At 34.4% G+C, this 15,206-nt stretch overlaps 2 protein-coding genes and 1 pseudogene across 5 annotated transcripts; 1 reads left to right on the forward strand and 2 right to left on the reverse strand.

Moving 5' to 3' along the window:
• Positions 1-5: 5 nt before the first annotated feature.
• On the reverse strand, positions 6-2,981 carry LOC131182799 (fructokinase-1-like; annotated as a pseudogene).
• Positions 2,982-3,737: 756 nt separating this feature from the next.
• LOC110662301 (iron-sulfur protein required for NADH dehydrogenase, mitochondrial) lies at positions 3,738-7,973 on the reverse strand. Its single transcript, XM_021821232.2, has 8 exons — positions 7,782-7,973; positions 7,549-7,672; positions 7,010-7,132; positions 6,354-6,451; positions 5,948-6,074; positions 5,173-5,258; positions 4,522-4,647; positions 3,738-4,282 (listed from the first exon to the last, which is right to left on the reverse strand). The coding sequence occupies exons 1-8, from the start codon at positions 7,806-7,808 to the stop codon at positions 4,112-4,114; spliced, it is 882 nt and encodes a 293-aa protein (XP_021676924.1). The 5' UTR covers positions 7,809-7,973; the 3' UTR covers positions 3,738-4,111.
• Positions 7,974-9,254: 1,281 nt separating this feature from the next.
• On the forward strand, positions 9,255-13,938 carry LOC110662302 (myosin-binding protein 2). Of its 4 annotated transcripts, none has more exons than XM_058152773.1 (3): positions 9,255-9,385; positions 10,251-11,617; positions 11,719-13,938. In XM_058152773.1, exons 2-3 carry the CDS (start codon positions 10,387-10,389, stop codon positions 13,230-13,232), a joined length of 2,745 nt encoding a protein of 914 aa, XP_058008756.1. In that variant the 5' UTR covers positions 9,255-9,385; positions 10,251-10,386; the 3' UTR covers positions 13,233-13,938. The 4 variants fall into 4 exon arrangements, with proteins under 4 accessions (XP_058008756.1, XP_021676928.2, XP_058008755.1 ...); XM_058152772.1 differs by lacking the exon at positions 9,255-9,385 and adding an exon at positions 9,412-10,120; XM_058152774.1 differs by lacking the exon at positions 9,255-9,385 and adding an exon at positions 9,412-10,097.
• Positions 13,939-15,206: the final 1,268 nt, after the last annotated feature.

Consider the following 15,206-nt stretch of genomic DNA (forward strand, 5'->3'; position numbering starts at 1 on the left):
TTGAGATTTGATGCTCTCACGAGTTCTATTACTTTCTCCAAGGTTGCTACATTTCGACCAGCTCCACAACCCATGGCAGTTGCAGCACCCACTGCATTTGCAATTGTTAACGTATTTACCAAAGGCATGTTATGTATGAAACCATATGCAATAGCGGCTACAAAACTATCTCCACACCCAACAGTGTCAATGACATCCACCTGAGCACATGACAAAATACCAATTAATTTCTATTTTAACTTTCTGATATTTAATGATGGAGAGCAAAATTAAATTAAAAGAAAGTAAAGGAAGGTGCCCTTTGCATTAATATAAAAGCTAAATCTGGAAGTTTTATGCAAAAACAGGTTAAGAAAGGGGAAGAAAAAAACTACAGAAAGAAAAAGTAGGGAAGAAGCAAATTCAAAGCACGCAATACTCTTGTGCTTTCTTTTTCAAGTTTTGTAACTAAAATGCATTTGGTGATGTCATGCAAGCAACATGTATGCAGCATGGCTTGAATTAAACACGAAGAACACATTCAAAAATAACATCCTCATTAACACACTATAACAAAATGGCTCATACATAATAGAATTATTACTTCAAACAAGTAAAAGGAAAATTATAGAAACATCATACCTTGAATGCAGGTGCACAAGAAATACTTGACATGGTGACTAGAATTGAACCCCTATAACCCATCTTCACAATCACCCATTTCGTACGAATGCCACTCCTAAGCAACTCCTGCCCTGCTAACAGTGGGTCTCCTATGCCAGTCAAAGACTCAGACTGGGAGATTAATTAAAATGAAGTAATGAACTAAGTCCGATCAACAGCAAGAAAACTACTTGTCAATTCAAAATTTGCAGATGGGAGCATTTCTAAAGTAGTGAAGGGAGAGTTAAATGAACATGATAAAATAATATATGATAACAAATATGTGGCAGCAACTCTAGTTAATCTACTACCACATTGGTGGTGTGTAGTTGTTCAGTTATAATTCTGTTCTAGGCTAACAATGGGCTAGAAATCATTTTTCCATTTCACGTGCCCCTCCCCTGGACGGTACAATGTTGCACCACTGATACATCAGTCATGAACAATACTGCAATAATGAAAGTAGAACCAATTTAGTTTTTCCTCTACACATCTCAAATGAAAAAATAAAACACCAAAACACTTAAAATCAACAATGTAAGTTAATGTTTTCTTTTGCACTACAGTTTCTTAATTTTGGAGTTGTTTTCAAAACACAAACGAGTTTTGATATTAGATAGAATGATGAAATTTTGAGAGAAGCTGAAGGTAATGTTAGCCCAAACCTCATCAGATGTTAGAAGAAGAACATCACTCATCTTCAAGAAATGGTGAAATGTTTTTTGTTCTTCAGGTGTTCCAGTAGAAAGACTCCTTCCACGTGGTCCAGGATCAAAGAAAACAGATGTCCCAACTTCAACAGCATAATCTAGAACTGAGACCATCAAACTGGGGGAGAGCTCATCAAAGCCAAAACCATTACAGAACAGGACCTTTGACTGTTTAATAGCCATCTTTACCTCTGCTGATAACTTGCTCAACCAGCTAAATGCAGGCTCATTACTAAAATCAGCTCGACTGAAGAAACAAAAGTTACATAAAACTCATGATCCTACAAGTTAGACCATGACAAAGAAATAATGAATTCAATAATACACAAAAATAACGACATTCCCGTGGTGGGCACAAGCTGTTCAGCGCAGGCTGGAAAAATAGACCGAGTAATTTATCTACAAAAGCCATGCCTTTGCAAAGGGTCCACGAGAACCCAGCATAAAAGTGTCTCATACGAGGTACTGTCAGTGACATCAATATCTTCACTGATCCCAACCACGCTAATCCGTTCATCACGAAGCACGTCTAGGAGGAAATTTCCATAAATTTCATTGCCCACGTGACCGATTGTGGCACAAGAGAGTCCTAGCCTTGCAGCTGCTATGGCCACATTGCAGTTTCCACCAGCTTCCCAGTATTGCTATGCGAAAAGACATATAATCGACCGAACAAATTAACAGCTGATATAAAAGGTTAGAACACTAAAAATTTTATGAAATACAAGTATTTATATTTCATTTGATCTTTAAAAGGATTGCATTTTCTAAAATATTTACATCTATTAATCAGAGAATTGTACATATATCAAACAAAATAATAACCATGCAGAGGGTGAAATCGTGGATAGAATATGAAATCTAATCCAAACCCTTTAATTATTGTACCATGCATATCTTAATTATTCTTACTATTCTGATATTATCACCATTTTCTTCTTCATTTCCTCTGCATTCTGGGTTGTAAAAGATAACCGGATCAAAATTGAAACAGAGTCTCGATTACATTAAATAATTCAATTATTTAGTTCATAAAAACAAAGCTTCAAAAAAAGAAGATACTAAAGGAAGATGATCAAATCGATAGGAGCATAATTCGGAGAAGCAAAAAAAGAGCAGACCTTATCAGGTGGGGAAGCGGATAACTGTTCCAGATAAGCCTTGCGAGCCTCCAGCGAACGAGGCGGCAATTTGAGAACATTAAGAACAATATCGACGCAGAGATTACCGAGGGTGGCGACATCGATGTTTTTGAGTCCAAGACTGCGCAATTTCCAATCGTGAATGAGGCCGTTTTGGGAGGCGAGAGAGGTAGAGTAGTAGTTGGGCAGAGAAAGTTGGATTCCGGAGGAGGCGAAGTTGGAATGAGGCCGGTTGGGGATTGAAATGGGGAGGATTAGTGAGTGAGTGGAAGGAGAATGGAGGGATATGGTGAGTTGATGCATAGAGAGAAAGTGGAGGCGAAGGGAGTGTGGAAGGAAAGGAAATTGAGAGTAAGAATACAAAATACAGAATTAAAAAATAAATTCTCCTTCTTTAAATATAAATACTTGTTTAGATGGTAGATATTGGGAAATGATGGGCAAGCCATAGGTGCGTTGGGATTTGGATTCTTGCAAGTTGAGCATAGGACAACGAATTGAAATTTTTTTTAACTTTGGAAATTAGATCATTATAATTAGGGTTCAAATTCTAAATTATTTCTTTTTAAAAAGTTTTAATATAGAAAAATAAAATAAATAAATAAAATTCATTATATTTTTTTTTATCAAATATCTTCTATAATTATTTTATTTTCACAAAGTAAAATATACTTTGATTTTAAAAAATCTCTAATTGAGCTCGCATTGACCAATAGCAGTGCTGTAAAACTTTAAAAAGAAAGATAAATGATAAATCATAATCCAGTTTGAGGGGTTCATGTGGCGCGTCCAGAAGTCACAGATTCCAGTTTCCTTTCTTCCTCCCAACCGTTGAAAAAGAATGGTGCATTACTCCTTTTGTTGAAATGAACTCAACACCACACAATCAACATCGTGCTAAACAAGAGAATACACACAGAATTTCAGGTTTTATGTTTAATCAGTTAAGAGCTCACGGCACATACGTTCACCCCAAATGTGAAATGAATATTAGCATTAAACTTTCTCATACATTATCTCATTCTCATTTAGCCTGCTTACTTTGTTGACAGACTGGAGCCTCCAAACACCTTCAGCTCCCACAAGGATATTGCAAACTTGCATGCAGATGCAGCTTTTGGCCAAACACAAGGTTTTCTCCTATAACTCATCACAATCTAGTTTTCAGTAATTATCAAATTAATGTCCCCAATATTAACTACAAATTCACTATCAGTGATATAACCACAAAGAAAAAAAGGGAGAAAGCAAATATATGCCATATTGCGGCTAAACATTTGAAGTGATTACAACAAACGGTCATTATTTGATTAACAAACTCATCCTTCGGCAAAACCATTGCATCCCTAGTTGGCAATTTGCAGTCCATCTAGTGCAAAACAGTCCCAATTTCAACTTTATCAAAGTTGCTACCTACTGAGTGTACTTCCAATCTAATCATGCCTAGAATACATTAATTTCTTCTTCAAACAGTGAAAAGGATAAATGAATCAAATTGGCATTCATAACATACCATTTTGGTACCTAGTGCAATTACAAAAGCATGACCAAGTATACTGGTTAACATGACCATCTTATGATATTTAAGGCAACCATTCACCAAGCAGCACCATTTCATCATAGATTAATCTCTGGTTGAAGAATTTGTTCCTTTGCCAATTCCTCAAGTCTCTTAACAAGATTTTGTGCTGCATCGCCATATGCCTTGGAGACTACAGAGTCAGGTGATGATATTGTTATTGGGACACCTTCATCGCCACTTTTTCTGATCTCCACTTCTAATGGTATCTGAAATATGAAACGCATTAATGTTTAATCATGGTAAACTAACCTATTCATATTTCGCTCATACACTTCAATTGCATTGCCTTCAATATTTGAAGGCAGCTTGAGTTTGGAATGCACCTAACTGAAGATGCATCTTACAACAAGAATAATAACAAGAACAATTAGAGTTCCTAGTTTCCCATGAATGAAAGATTCACCACAATGATGATTCTTGAAGCTGCTCAAAATATTTAGCATACCTCACCAATAAAATTATAACCCATTGAAGCAGCTGTCTTTCGGGTTCCTCCTTCCCCAAAAATGAAAGAAGGTTCACCACAATGTGGACACTTGAAGCAGCTCATGTTCTCTACAAATCCCAAAATCTGCAAAGCAATCAGAATGTTCACCAATAGAATTATTAATGGCAGCTTTCATTTCAATTCAAGTAAAGGGGCCAAAATTTTGAAATAAAAATTTCAACCATTTCCATGACTAGTAGGAGAGCCAAGCATAAGATAAAGGGGCGAACATTTTCCTGTAAATAAATGCATGTGGAAACTGCTTCATGCATGTAAATAAATGCATGACGAGAAACATCCATGCACCTCTACATGCCCACATGTCTAAACATGCATGCCAACAAATTAGTTCAATGCATAATGCCTTCTGACAATGAGAATTTAAACTATTTTCTTTTGTGATATATATATATATATATATATATATATATATATATCAGGAAGCATATAAAATGATTATCCATAACAGTAATTAGTGGGGTAAATTAACCAAGAACAATATACTGCCAATCAAGCATTCATGTGTCATCCAGCATAATCTTTCTGATTTAAGCCAAGTTATTTGAGGAAATTGAAATCTTTCAGAACTTGGAAAAGAAATCAGCATACAGGAACTTGAACTTTTGAGAACATTTTAACTCCTCTACGAGCATCTATTAATGCAACATCTTGTGGAGTTGAGACAATAATAGCACCTGCCAGCAAATCAACAATGATTAGTTACAAACTTAAATATAAGAAGCTAAGTTACTCGTAGGCAATAAAATTAGAAAAACAATTAAAATCTTCTCTCCACTTTCTTTTTTCTCCTTTTTGGTTAATATACCCCCAAGGAATAGGGCATTGTGTAACATAAGGAAAAAAGGAAAACAATTTTGTGATCATTACAATCTTTTTACTTATTATAAAAGAGAAAAATTTACAAGAGTTGCTCTGAAATAAGAGTCCACAAAAATCAAAATAAAAAAGCCCCAAAGATATATTCAGTCTTCCAAAATCATTGCAGATGCGAAAAACATATTGGAATTTATTTCCTGCAGCCTACAGTGTCAGAACAGGCCTGTTGCCATGTCCAGGAAATCATCAAACAGGAGGCCAAGAACAAAATATAAGTGCAGAAATATAAACAGTGTGCCAACAGACACAAACTTAGCACCATAAATTCAGATAAAAGGCTAGCAGTAACGGCATAATATCACCTTCATAATCAAATTGACAGAATGATGATTCATATAATACTTCATATATTCATTAATGGAAAATATTATCCTTAGACACCTCCCAACCCCCAAATTTTTTGCTAACAAAAGATTGTATAGAAGCAATTTCAAGTATGTTTAATAGAATGTAATGTCAAGTATGATGGAGAACAAAATTCAGACACCTGATAATTGCAGATTTTGACTCATAGTTATCTGAGCATCACCAGTACCAGGGGGCATATCCACCACAAGTATGTCAAGATTTCCCCAATCAACTCCCCTCAGCATTTTCTCAAGAGCACTCATCACCTTTGAAAAGAAAAAAGGTTAACGAAACTTCTCAAATAAAGCAGTAGAAAAGTTATACAAAAGCAAAGCACTATGATATTACACGAGTAATTATCTATAGATCTCTATTTTTCATCACTGTCAATGTTAACACAGTGTTTTGCACTATAAGTGAAGAAAGGCACTACTTACTAGAGTTTGAAAATAATTATAAATTTATTATGCTTATGTAAATCATTGTAACGGTCTGGAAAAATGTTCCAATACTTATGCAAAAGCACTGTGAAGGAGATGGCATACCATGGGACCTCTCCACACAATAGGGGCATCATTCTCCACAAGAAATCCCATTGACATACACCTAACTCCATAATTTTCAATTGGTATCATCTTTGCATCTGCACCAGAGAGGAAGAAAAAGTAGTAAGTTCTAACTGTTGCTCAAGAAGGCATACTCATGGCCGATAGAAATTTTTACAATATTTTTGGGCGTGATTGTATATCAGATCAAGTTCCCAGTGGATGTTAAATTCAAAAAACTTTCAACCAATAGGGGAACCACCAGAAGTATAAGAAATTACAGAAATATAAATCCATTCTCCAATGTCTGTATCTGCTATGCAGGTAGACATGAAGAGAGAAAGAAAGAAAGAAAAAGGGGGGGGGGCGGGGGTGGGGGGGTGTGTGTGGGTTGTTTGTGTGGTGAGGGGGAAGAGTGAGATGAAGGAAGAGTTTGGATCAAATTAGTGCTAATGTAAGCCAGTAGCGAAAATGAAAATACCTAAGTGTGAAATCCTCCGGAGTTAGGATATGATTTAAAAGTGGCTCAACCAATTCCCTACTGTCCTAACTATTGCAGTGACAATAAATAGATTCAACTGATTAATATAGATTTAGAGAACTTCTCTCATTCAACAACTTACCTTTTAAAGCACCTCAGAGAATTGAATTATTACCTTCAGTGACATCTGGCTTTTTGCTGATCTTCATCATCGTTGGAACAGATGGCCCATAAACATCAGCATCAAGCAAACCCACTTTCAGATGGCACTTGTTAGCAAGGGCAACAGCCAAATTAACTGCAAAATCAACCAGTACGTATACAAGAGAAAAATCATTAGTAATAAGGAACGGGGAAATGGCAGGTGCTTTTTTGATGTTCTACACAAAGACAAGGCAATTTGACATAGCAAATTATAAATTATTACATGCATTTGCATGCAGAGAATCATTTGGTAACCTTGTGTAGTTTGATCACTCACAACTTAAGTTAATTTCAATTCCTCCTTTAAACATCTCCCAGAAAGAGCTTACAGTAAAAAATTAATCTTCCAAATCCAAATACTACCTTCTCCACACGAAATGTTATAGAACCAACTGAGTGTAGAAATTGGTTTTGATCTTGAGCCAAAAAAAAAAAAGGTTTTAAATACGTCAAGCATAAAAGTCAATGACCAAAACCCACTATCAAACGAGAAAAGAAGTGAAAAACTACCAGCAGTGGTGGACTTGCCCACGCCGCCTTTACCAGAAGCAACAGCAATAACATCCTTAACCCCTTCAAGCCGCAGCTTTGATCTACTAAACGATGCCGCATAGGCTCTAAGAGCTCCAAGCCTCTACGATATAAACCCACCTCACCATCATCATCATCATCATCACAAATGGGTCACGAAAAATATTATAAACCAGCAACAGACTGAAATATGCAGTCCAAAAGAGTCTTACAGTTAAAGGTCGAAAGAAGCCCTTCATGAATCTCTTCCGCAGTACAAAAGGCGAAGATCCCAAAGATATGAAATTTTTCTTTTCAGACAAAATCTAAGATTAGTGTAATGTGAATTGAGAAAAAAGAAGGTAATAGTTTTGCTGAAAGAAGAGGAGGGAAAGATGAAGAAGATGGAGGAGAGGGGAATATGCTCGTCTACTGAGATATAGCGATCAAGTAGGCCCATGGACTTGATTTTAGTTTAGATATGAAGAATGGGCTTCCTCGTTGCATAACAATATTAGTTCATGATATGCATTGATTAATCCTACTAAATAAATTTATTAAAATTTTATAAATATTTACAAATCAAAATAATTCTAAAATAATTAAATTTTATCTATTTTTTTTAATTGAATTTTTTAAACTTTGAAATTTTGATATCTTATTAATGAATTTTATTTTAATATCGTTAGATTCATCTTTTGAAATGTGGAATCATGAATTTGAATGCTATTTAAAATAAATTAATTCAAAAAATTAATATATTAAAATACAATAGGACGATAATTTTTTTTTTCAACTAAATTCATGATAGTTCATTTGTAATATAAAGTATTGAAATTTAAGAAACAAATATCACAAAGAAAGAGAAAATTGAATAATTAGAATGGGGCATATGAATCCATTGACAGGAAAAGAATATGAATTCTTTGATTGATTAGGAAACCATAATAATAATAATAATAATAAATGATTATGAGATTGAGGAAACCTATTTGCAGAACTATTTGGATAAATTTCAATAACTGTCTCTGAATTTTTATAGTTATAATATTATAATTCTTTAACTTTAAAATGTAACATAAAATCCCCTGAACTTTTAAATTTTACACGGTAAAATCTTACTGACTTTCAATTACTGATTTTTCAGTTATAAATTGATGTAAATAGCTCCCGCATGGTATAAAATTATGCAAAGTATAAAATTAATATTTCTCTCTCATCTCTTATGCAAAATATAAAATTATTCTCGTTACGCATGAAAAATTATTCTGTCCATACGGAGAAAAAGAATTCAATTTATACATGGCTTGAGAGAGAAAAAAGAAATACTAACTAAACTCAATGCTAGAACTGTCAGCGTTTGACTGAAAAACTGGTAATTGAAGGTTAGAGGGATTTATTGTGCAAATTTTAAAAATTGATGGAGTTTTATATTACATTTTAAATTAAAAGACTGTAATATTATAACTAGATAAGTTTAGAGATAATTGTCAAAATTTATTGTCAAAATTTATCCAAGCTATTTTGGTGGTGCAAACTGGAGTGCATCTCTGCTTATTCTGAAGCATTTCTTTTATTTGCTAGCCAAACAAATACAAAGACAGTTAATTTCCATTTTCAACGGTCACTCCATTTCTAGGTCAAGGATGTACTCGTAATTTCCATCATATTTTTCCTTCCTCTTTTTTTTTTTTTATTTTTTTTATTTTTTTTTATTTTTCTCATATTCTTCTTTCCTGTAATAATTCTTAATAATTTTCATCATTAATTTATCTGCAACAACCTGCAATTATCGTCACCATCTTCTTCTTTAAATTCATCGTCATTCGTCAACCAGGTACACTTCTTCCCCACCTCTCTTTTTTTTTTTTGTTCCCTTGCACATTATTGAAATCCATGTGTTGTGTCCCTTTTATGTGAATCTTTATTGTGATGGCAATGTACATTGCACTTGATACTTACTCTTTTGCCTTTAGTCCATATTCATGGTTTTACCCATTATTAATTTATCGATATTTGTGGTTTTTAACCCGGAAAAACTGCGATCTTGAATGTCATGCCTCTGTTTCTATTTATCTCCTAATTAGTGCAATTCACAATTAAATAGGGTTTTTTTTTTTCTGGACCACATAGCTTGCAATTTTAAAACTGAATCTGGGTTTGCTTTCTCTAAAATTAATTGTTTTGATTGTGCATTCAATTTATTGTTTTGTTGTTGTTAGTTGCTTCTAGCTTTATATTGTGCAGTTTGGTTGGCTGCTAGCTTTCTGGTCTTAATTAGAACTGTTATTACCAGTTGTTGTTTGTTAGTTTGTTAGATTATTACAATTTGGTTGGGTGCCTTTTTGTTTGGTTCGTATTTAGAGCTTGGCTTTTCTCAGTTTGTGGGGTTTAAGCATTTGACTCAAACTAAGCTTATTTATGAGGACATCATTCTATTTATGATCTTCAGCGGTTTATAGTTTTTATTTTGATTTTAGTTAAGGAAGAAGGGGAAAAAGCAAAGAAAAGAGACATTCTTTATTGGCTTTGTTTTAAATCATTTATGGGTGAAGTCTCCACCATTTACAGAGTTTGTGATTTCTTCTTTTCTTCTTCATCTTTTTCTCTTTTTTTTATAAAAAAATATTTTTTAAAAGAATTATTGTAGATTTATTTATAATTGGCTGTTCCAATATTGATTGATCTTTTTCTTGTATCAGGGGGTGGTTGTTGCTTACTCAATTTAATTCAAGATGGGAACCTCAAATTTACACTTGGATGATTGGCATATGTATTTTATTGACCAAATGAAACTTTACTATATTCACCCAGCTCAGAATCTCTTGCAATTCTAAAATGATTCTGGCTGGAATGGCTGAAAATGGTACTTCATTTGTTAAAGTACAGAAGAACTTGCAGGGTTTTATGACTGTTCTAAAATTTGCAGCTTGTGAATTGCTTCTGAATTTTTTGCTGCTTCTTGATGCTATATTCTCATATCTGCTGACGAAATTTGCACGCCACTGCAAGCTGCAAATACCTTGCATTTTGTGTTCCAGGCTTGATCATTTATTGGGCAATGAAAAACCAGGCTTTTATCGCAATCTACTGTGCAGCAACCATAGATCAGAAATATCATCCTTGTTTTCATGTTGTATTCATGGCAAGCTCGCAGATGGCCGTGGCATGTGTGAGGAATGTCTCTTGTCATTTGCCATGAAAACCAAATCAAACCCAGAAATGCACAGGCTACTGGTGGGTAAATTTGGGTACGATCTTAGCGCTTATGGTTCCCAAAGTTCATTGCCGAACAGGGAAATTGTTTCTGGTTCTATGGGTGTGCGGTTGTGCTCATGTTGCAATAAGCCTTGGAGATCAAGACCAAATGTTGACAAACTACTTCTGCTAAAATCACTGAGGAGTGAGAAGACAATGCCTACTATTCCTTTGTCACGTTGTTTGACTCACCACGAGGGCTTAAAGAAAATGAGGGAGAGATTTTCTGGGTCAGCAACACCCTGCAGTCTTAGGAAAACTGTTTTTGACCCCTTGTCTCATGTAGGATACATGAAGCTAAAATTGGCTTCTGATTCTGAGTCAGAATTCCCTTTCTATTCTGATGATGAGGGTAGTAGTATTGTTCCTGAAATAAAAGAGCCCAAGGAAGAATCTAAATTTCAGCATGCTAGAGAAATTTTACCTAAAACACCGACAAATTGTGTGGCCCCAGATAAGCTGATGTATAATTCCTATAAACCACAGATGCAGCCTGATGTCAGAAAGCCCCAGGATGTGAAATGTTTTCAGTCTGATTCTGACATAGATCGTGGTCTTGGTGAGCTTAACTGGCAGCAAGCTGATCAGAAAACCTATCCTTCTATACCTGAGCTTATTTCACTTGATGATTTTCCTCCTTTGTCCAATGGGATGGAAGCCTCTGCAGCAGTGTCAACAGAGAAGTGTGAGCTCAAGTTTCCTCTATCAGAAAAATCGAATCCTTCTGCACTATCTGAGCTCATGTCTCTTGTTGATTCTCCCTCATCATTCAATGTTGTTGAAGGTCCTTTTGAAGCACTACAATGGAAGTGTGAGTCTCCATCTCTTTCTCTACATGCCTGTTTTCTGTGCGTGCGTGGACATCTATTTGATATTTAACTTATATCTCCAATGTGGAATTGTTTCTAGCAGCAGTTGGCACTGGAAAAGACAACATTAGAAATATTTCCATAAACAAGCATGGGGAAATTTTGAAGTCAGTAGCTGCAACAGCAGGAAGAAATGTTAAAAATGATCAGGTTGTTAATGAAGTGCCTTACATAAATCCAACTTACATGAATCAGGGTTATGTGTGCAAGTTCATAGTAAGCAGTAAGGAAGAAGAAGCATCTGGTTTTGTGGAAAAAGAACCCACTCTGAAAGAACCTGAAAGAGTTAATGAAGACAAAAGGTTGTTGCCAATAGAAAATACTTCTGCTCAAGGGCTTGGTTTATCTTCAGACAAGACAATCCCCAGCACTCAGGTTCATGATGATGAATTGCAGATAAATGAAGCTTCTAGCTCCGATGTAGTTCAGATGCTTCAGGACACAGCCCCAATAGAGAGAACTGAATCTTCTGGTCTTGAATCTCTTGATGCAACATCTGTCAGTGAGATTGAAGGTGAAAATATTGTTGATCGATTAAAGCGACAAGTTGAGTTTGATAGAAGGTGCATAAATGCTTTGTATAAGGAATTAGATGAAGAAAGAAATGCTGCTGCAATTGCAGCAAATCAGGCAATGGCCATGATCACAAGGTTGCAGGAAGAAAAGGCATCACTCCATATGGAGGCCTTGCATTACTTGAGAATGATGGAAGAGCAAGCAGAGTATGACGTAGAAGCACTAGAAAAGGCTAATAATCTCTTGGCCGAAAAGGAGAAAGACATTCAAGATTTGGAAGCAGATTTAGAGTTTTTCAGGTTAAATTTCCCAGATGAGCCAGTGGAGACCATAGCAGAGGGAACCTGTGGAATGAAGGGGGAAAATCCAAATTCAGAAAATACTAGCATAAGCTTTGCAAAATATGATGTCAATATTCCTCCTAGCTCAATCTTTATGGAGGTGTCAAATGACCAGGAAAATTCTATTGATGTGAGGCCTTTGTGGTCAGAATTTGAAGATGAGAAGTTATTCCTTTCAAAATGTTTGAAGGATTTGGGGAGGAAATTTTGTCAATTCTCTCAGCAGGAGGCTTTGACGTACATTTCTGATGGTCACTCTGAAGAAACAGTAGAGAGAGGAGTTAACAAGGGAGAGTCTCTTGAAAAGCAGGAGACTCAAATAAATGGTGAGACGAAAGAGAATAGTTCATCACTGCAAAAGGATATAGCTGTGTCTAATGGAAGCCTTCCTGCCCATGAAAAGTCCAATGCTCAAAATGATGAAGATCAAATTGCAGGGAATGAAAGAAATCATCCTGTTTCCAGTGGACAAAAATTCTCCAAGCAGTGTAAAAAAATTGATTTGTTCACTCTTGAAAATGAAATCTCAGACCTCAATGAAAGGCTGGAAGCACTTGAGAGTGATTGGAACTTCCTTGTGCATACTTTTAACTCTCTTCAAACTGGAAAAGAGGGACTGAATTATGTCAAAGAAATAGCTCAGGAGCTACAAGAACTGCGAAAAACTATGACAAGGAACAGGCGCCAATTTATTCCTTGAGAATACAGCCGTTATTGTGAGGTTAGCTTATTGACTATGAAAATTAATTGGTCTGACATCTGCACTTGCAGAAATCAAACATTTCATATGTGCATTTCGCTGTTGTAATGTCCTGTCATTTCCACTTGAACATAATTCCACAGAACAGCCAGTCTCGGGGTGAAAAGCGAATTTGTGTGAGAGTGTGAGAAAGAGCTAGCTTTCTTAATATCTTTTGTCCATTTAGCCTCATTAGTCTTCAAGGAAGTCAGCTCAAGATCCTTAGGAAGATCAAGTTAACTGATAAGAAAAGCTATCAATAATGACACCATTATTTGGTATGGAAATTGAACAGCAAGTCCTTTAACATTATATATATTCTGCAGAACACTCACAAACATCATGCATCCTTCTAGCAATCTACAATATTGAAATTGTCAATTGTCTTGATCAGCATGACAGAAAAGGGTGCTAAAGTAATGGTTTCCACATCATTAATATGGTTTTTGGTGAATAGCTTTTGTTGATTGTTGTGTACTGTGCTAAAGCAATGGTTTCCTGAGTCATGAATGTGAATAGCTTCCAGGTTAAACAGTGCTAACGCCTGAATTTGTAGGATGTGATTTAAGTAGGGTTGGTAATTGTAAAAGAGAATGGTGAATATGGCTGGAAAACAATCTTGAGGAACTTCTTTTATATCCTGGATTAGTAATTTTTTTTCCTTTTCCTTTTTGTAATTGAGCTATAGCGAGTTCTTAGCTTTTTAGCCTATATTATTGTAGCACATTCGTTAATACCAGTTGAAAGCCCACAACGAATAAAATGTAGGGAGTGTTTGTTTTTTTTTTCTTTTATGGAAGACAGACATACTGATTTAAGGAAGGGACATGCCTCTTAATAAAATCATGGTAATTTTACTAAGCACGATAATCTTTATAAGTCCACATACACACTCATTTATAATCAGGAGATTTTGAAAGATCAACCTACTGACAATGGATCTGCTCTAAATTTTTCGCTACGGACACACGCATACATCACTTCTCCACAATTTTCCTTTTTTTTTATTGAAAATAGATGTACACATGCATGTTTAGGAAATGGACACACTAAGTGAAATGACACGCTCCTTTAATATAAAATCATGTCAATTTTATCAAGGCGTATTAACTTTTATAAGTCTATACACAAAATGTTTACATCTAAATCGTTAAATGAATTTATTTTGTTAACTTATAAAAATTGTAACCGATAAATGATAGAAATTTAAATAACTATATTTTGTATTAGATCTATTTTTGGAGTTTTTTCTAACAATTATAGCTAATTTGAGTTTATTTTTTTATTTACACTATATGATCCTTTTAAATTTTATTAATTATAAAATTTTTATATTTTTTAATTTAATTGTTTATATTAATAAATTATTTAAATTACAAGAACTAACAGATAAAAATAAAAAAAAAATATTATAGTATATATTAACCAGTATAAATGTTATTTTTATATGATAATATATATATATATTAAAAGTAATTATGTTTTAAATTTTTATATATTATTATATAATAAATTAATAATTATATTTATTTTAATAATAAAAAATATCATATATATACTATTATTAAATAAAATATAATTTTACTAAAATATATTAATGACAATTAGTTATAAACAATACCTATCGGATTAACAGCTAAATAAAGTACGCGAAGCATATTGTTTCCATTTCTTTGGATTTCATATATGTTCAGATACAGAGCTTTTCTTTAGATTTCATGTGGATTCACATAACAAGGAGAGAGAAAATAAAAAATTAAAAATTAAAAAAAAAAAAACCTAAGGAGACAGCCTGTCCCTGTCCCACTTTAAAAGGAGGGGAAAAAAAAAATCAATCATGCGGAAAGGCATTTCTTCTTTTTTTTTTTTTTTAAAAAAAAAAAAACTGAAAGGCATTTATTTGCATCTTCCAACCTTCTAGAAATAATTAAATAA

This window comes from Hevea brasiliensis, chromosome 9, assembly GCF_030052815.1.
Source record: "Hevea brasiliensis isolate MT/VB/25A 57/8 chromosome 9, ASM3005281v1, whole genome shotgun sequence".
Taxonomy (NCBI): Eukaryota; Viridiplantae; Streptophyta; class Magnoliopsida; order Malpighiales; family Euphorbiaceae; genus Hevea; species Hevea brasiliensis.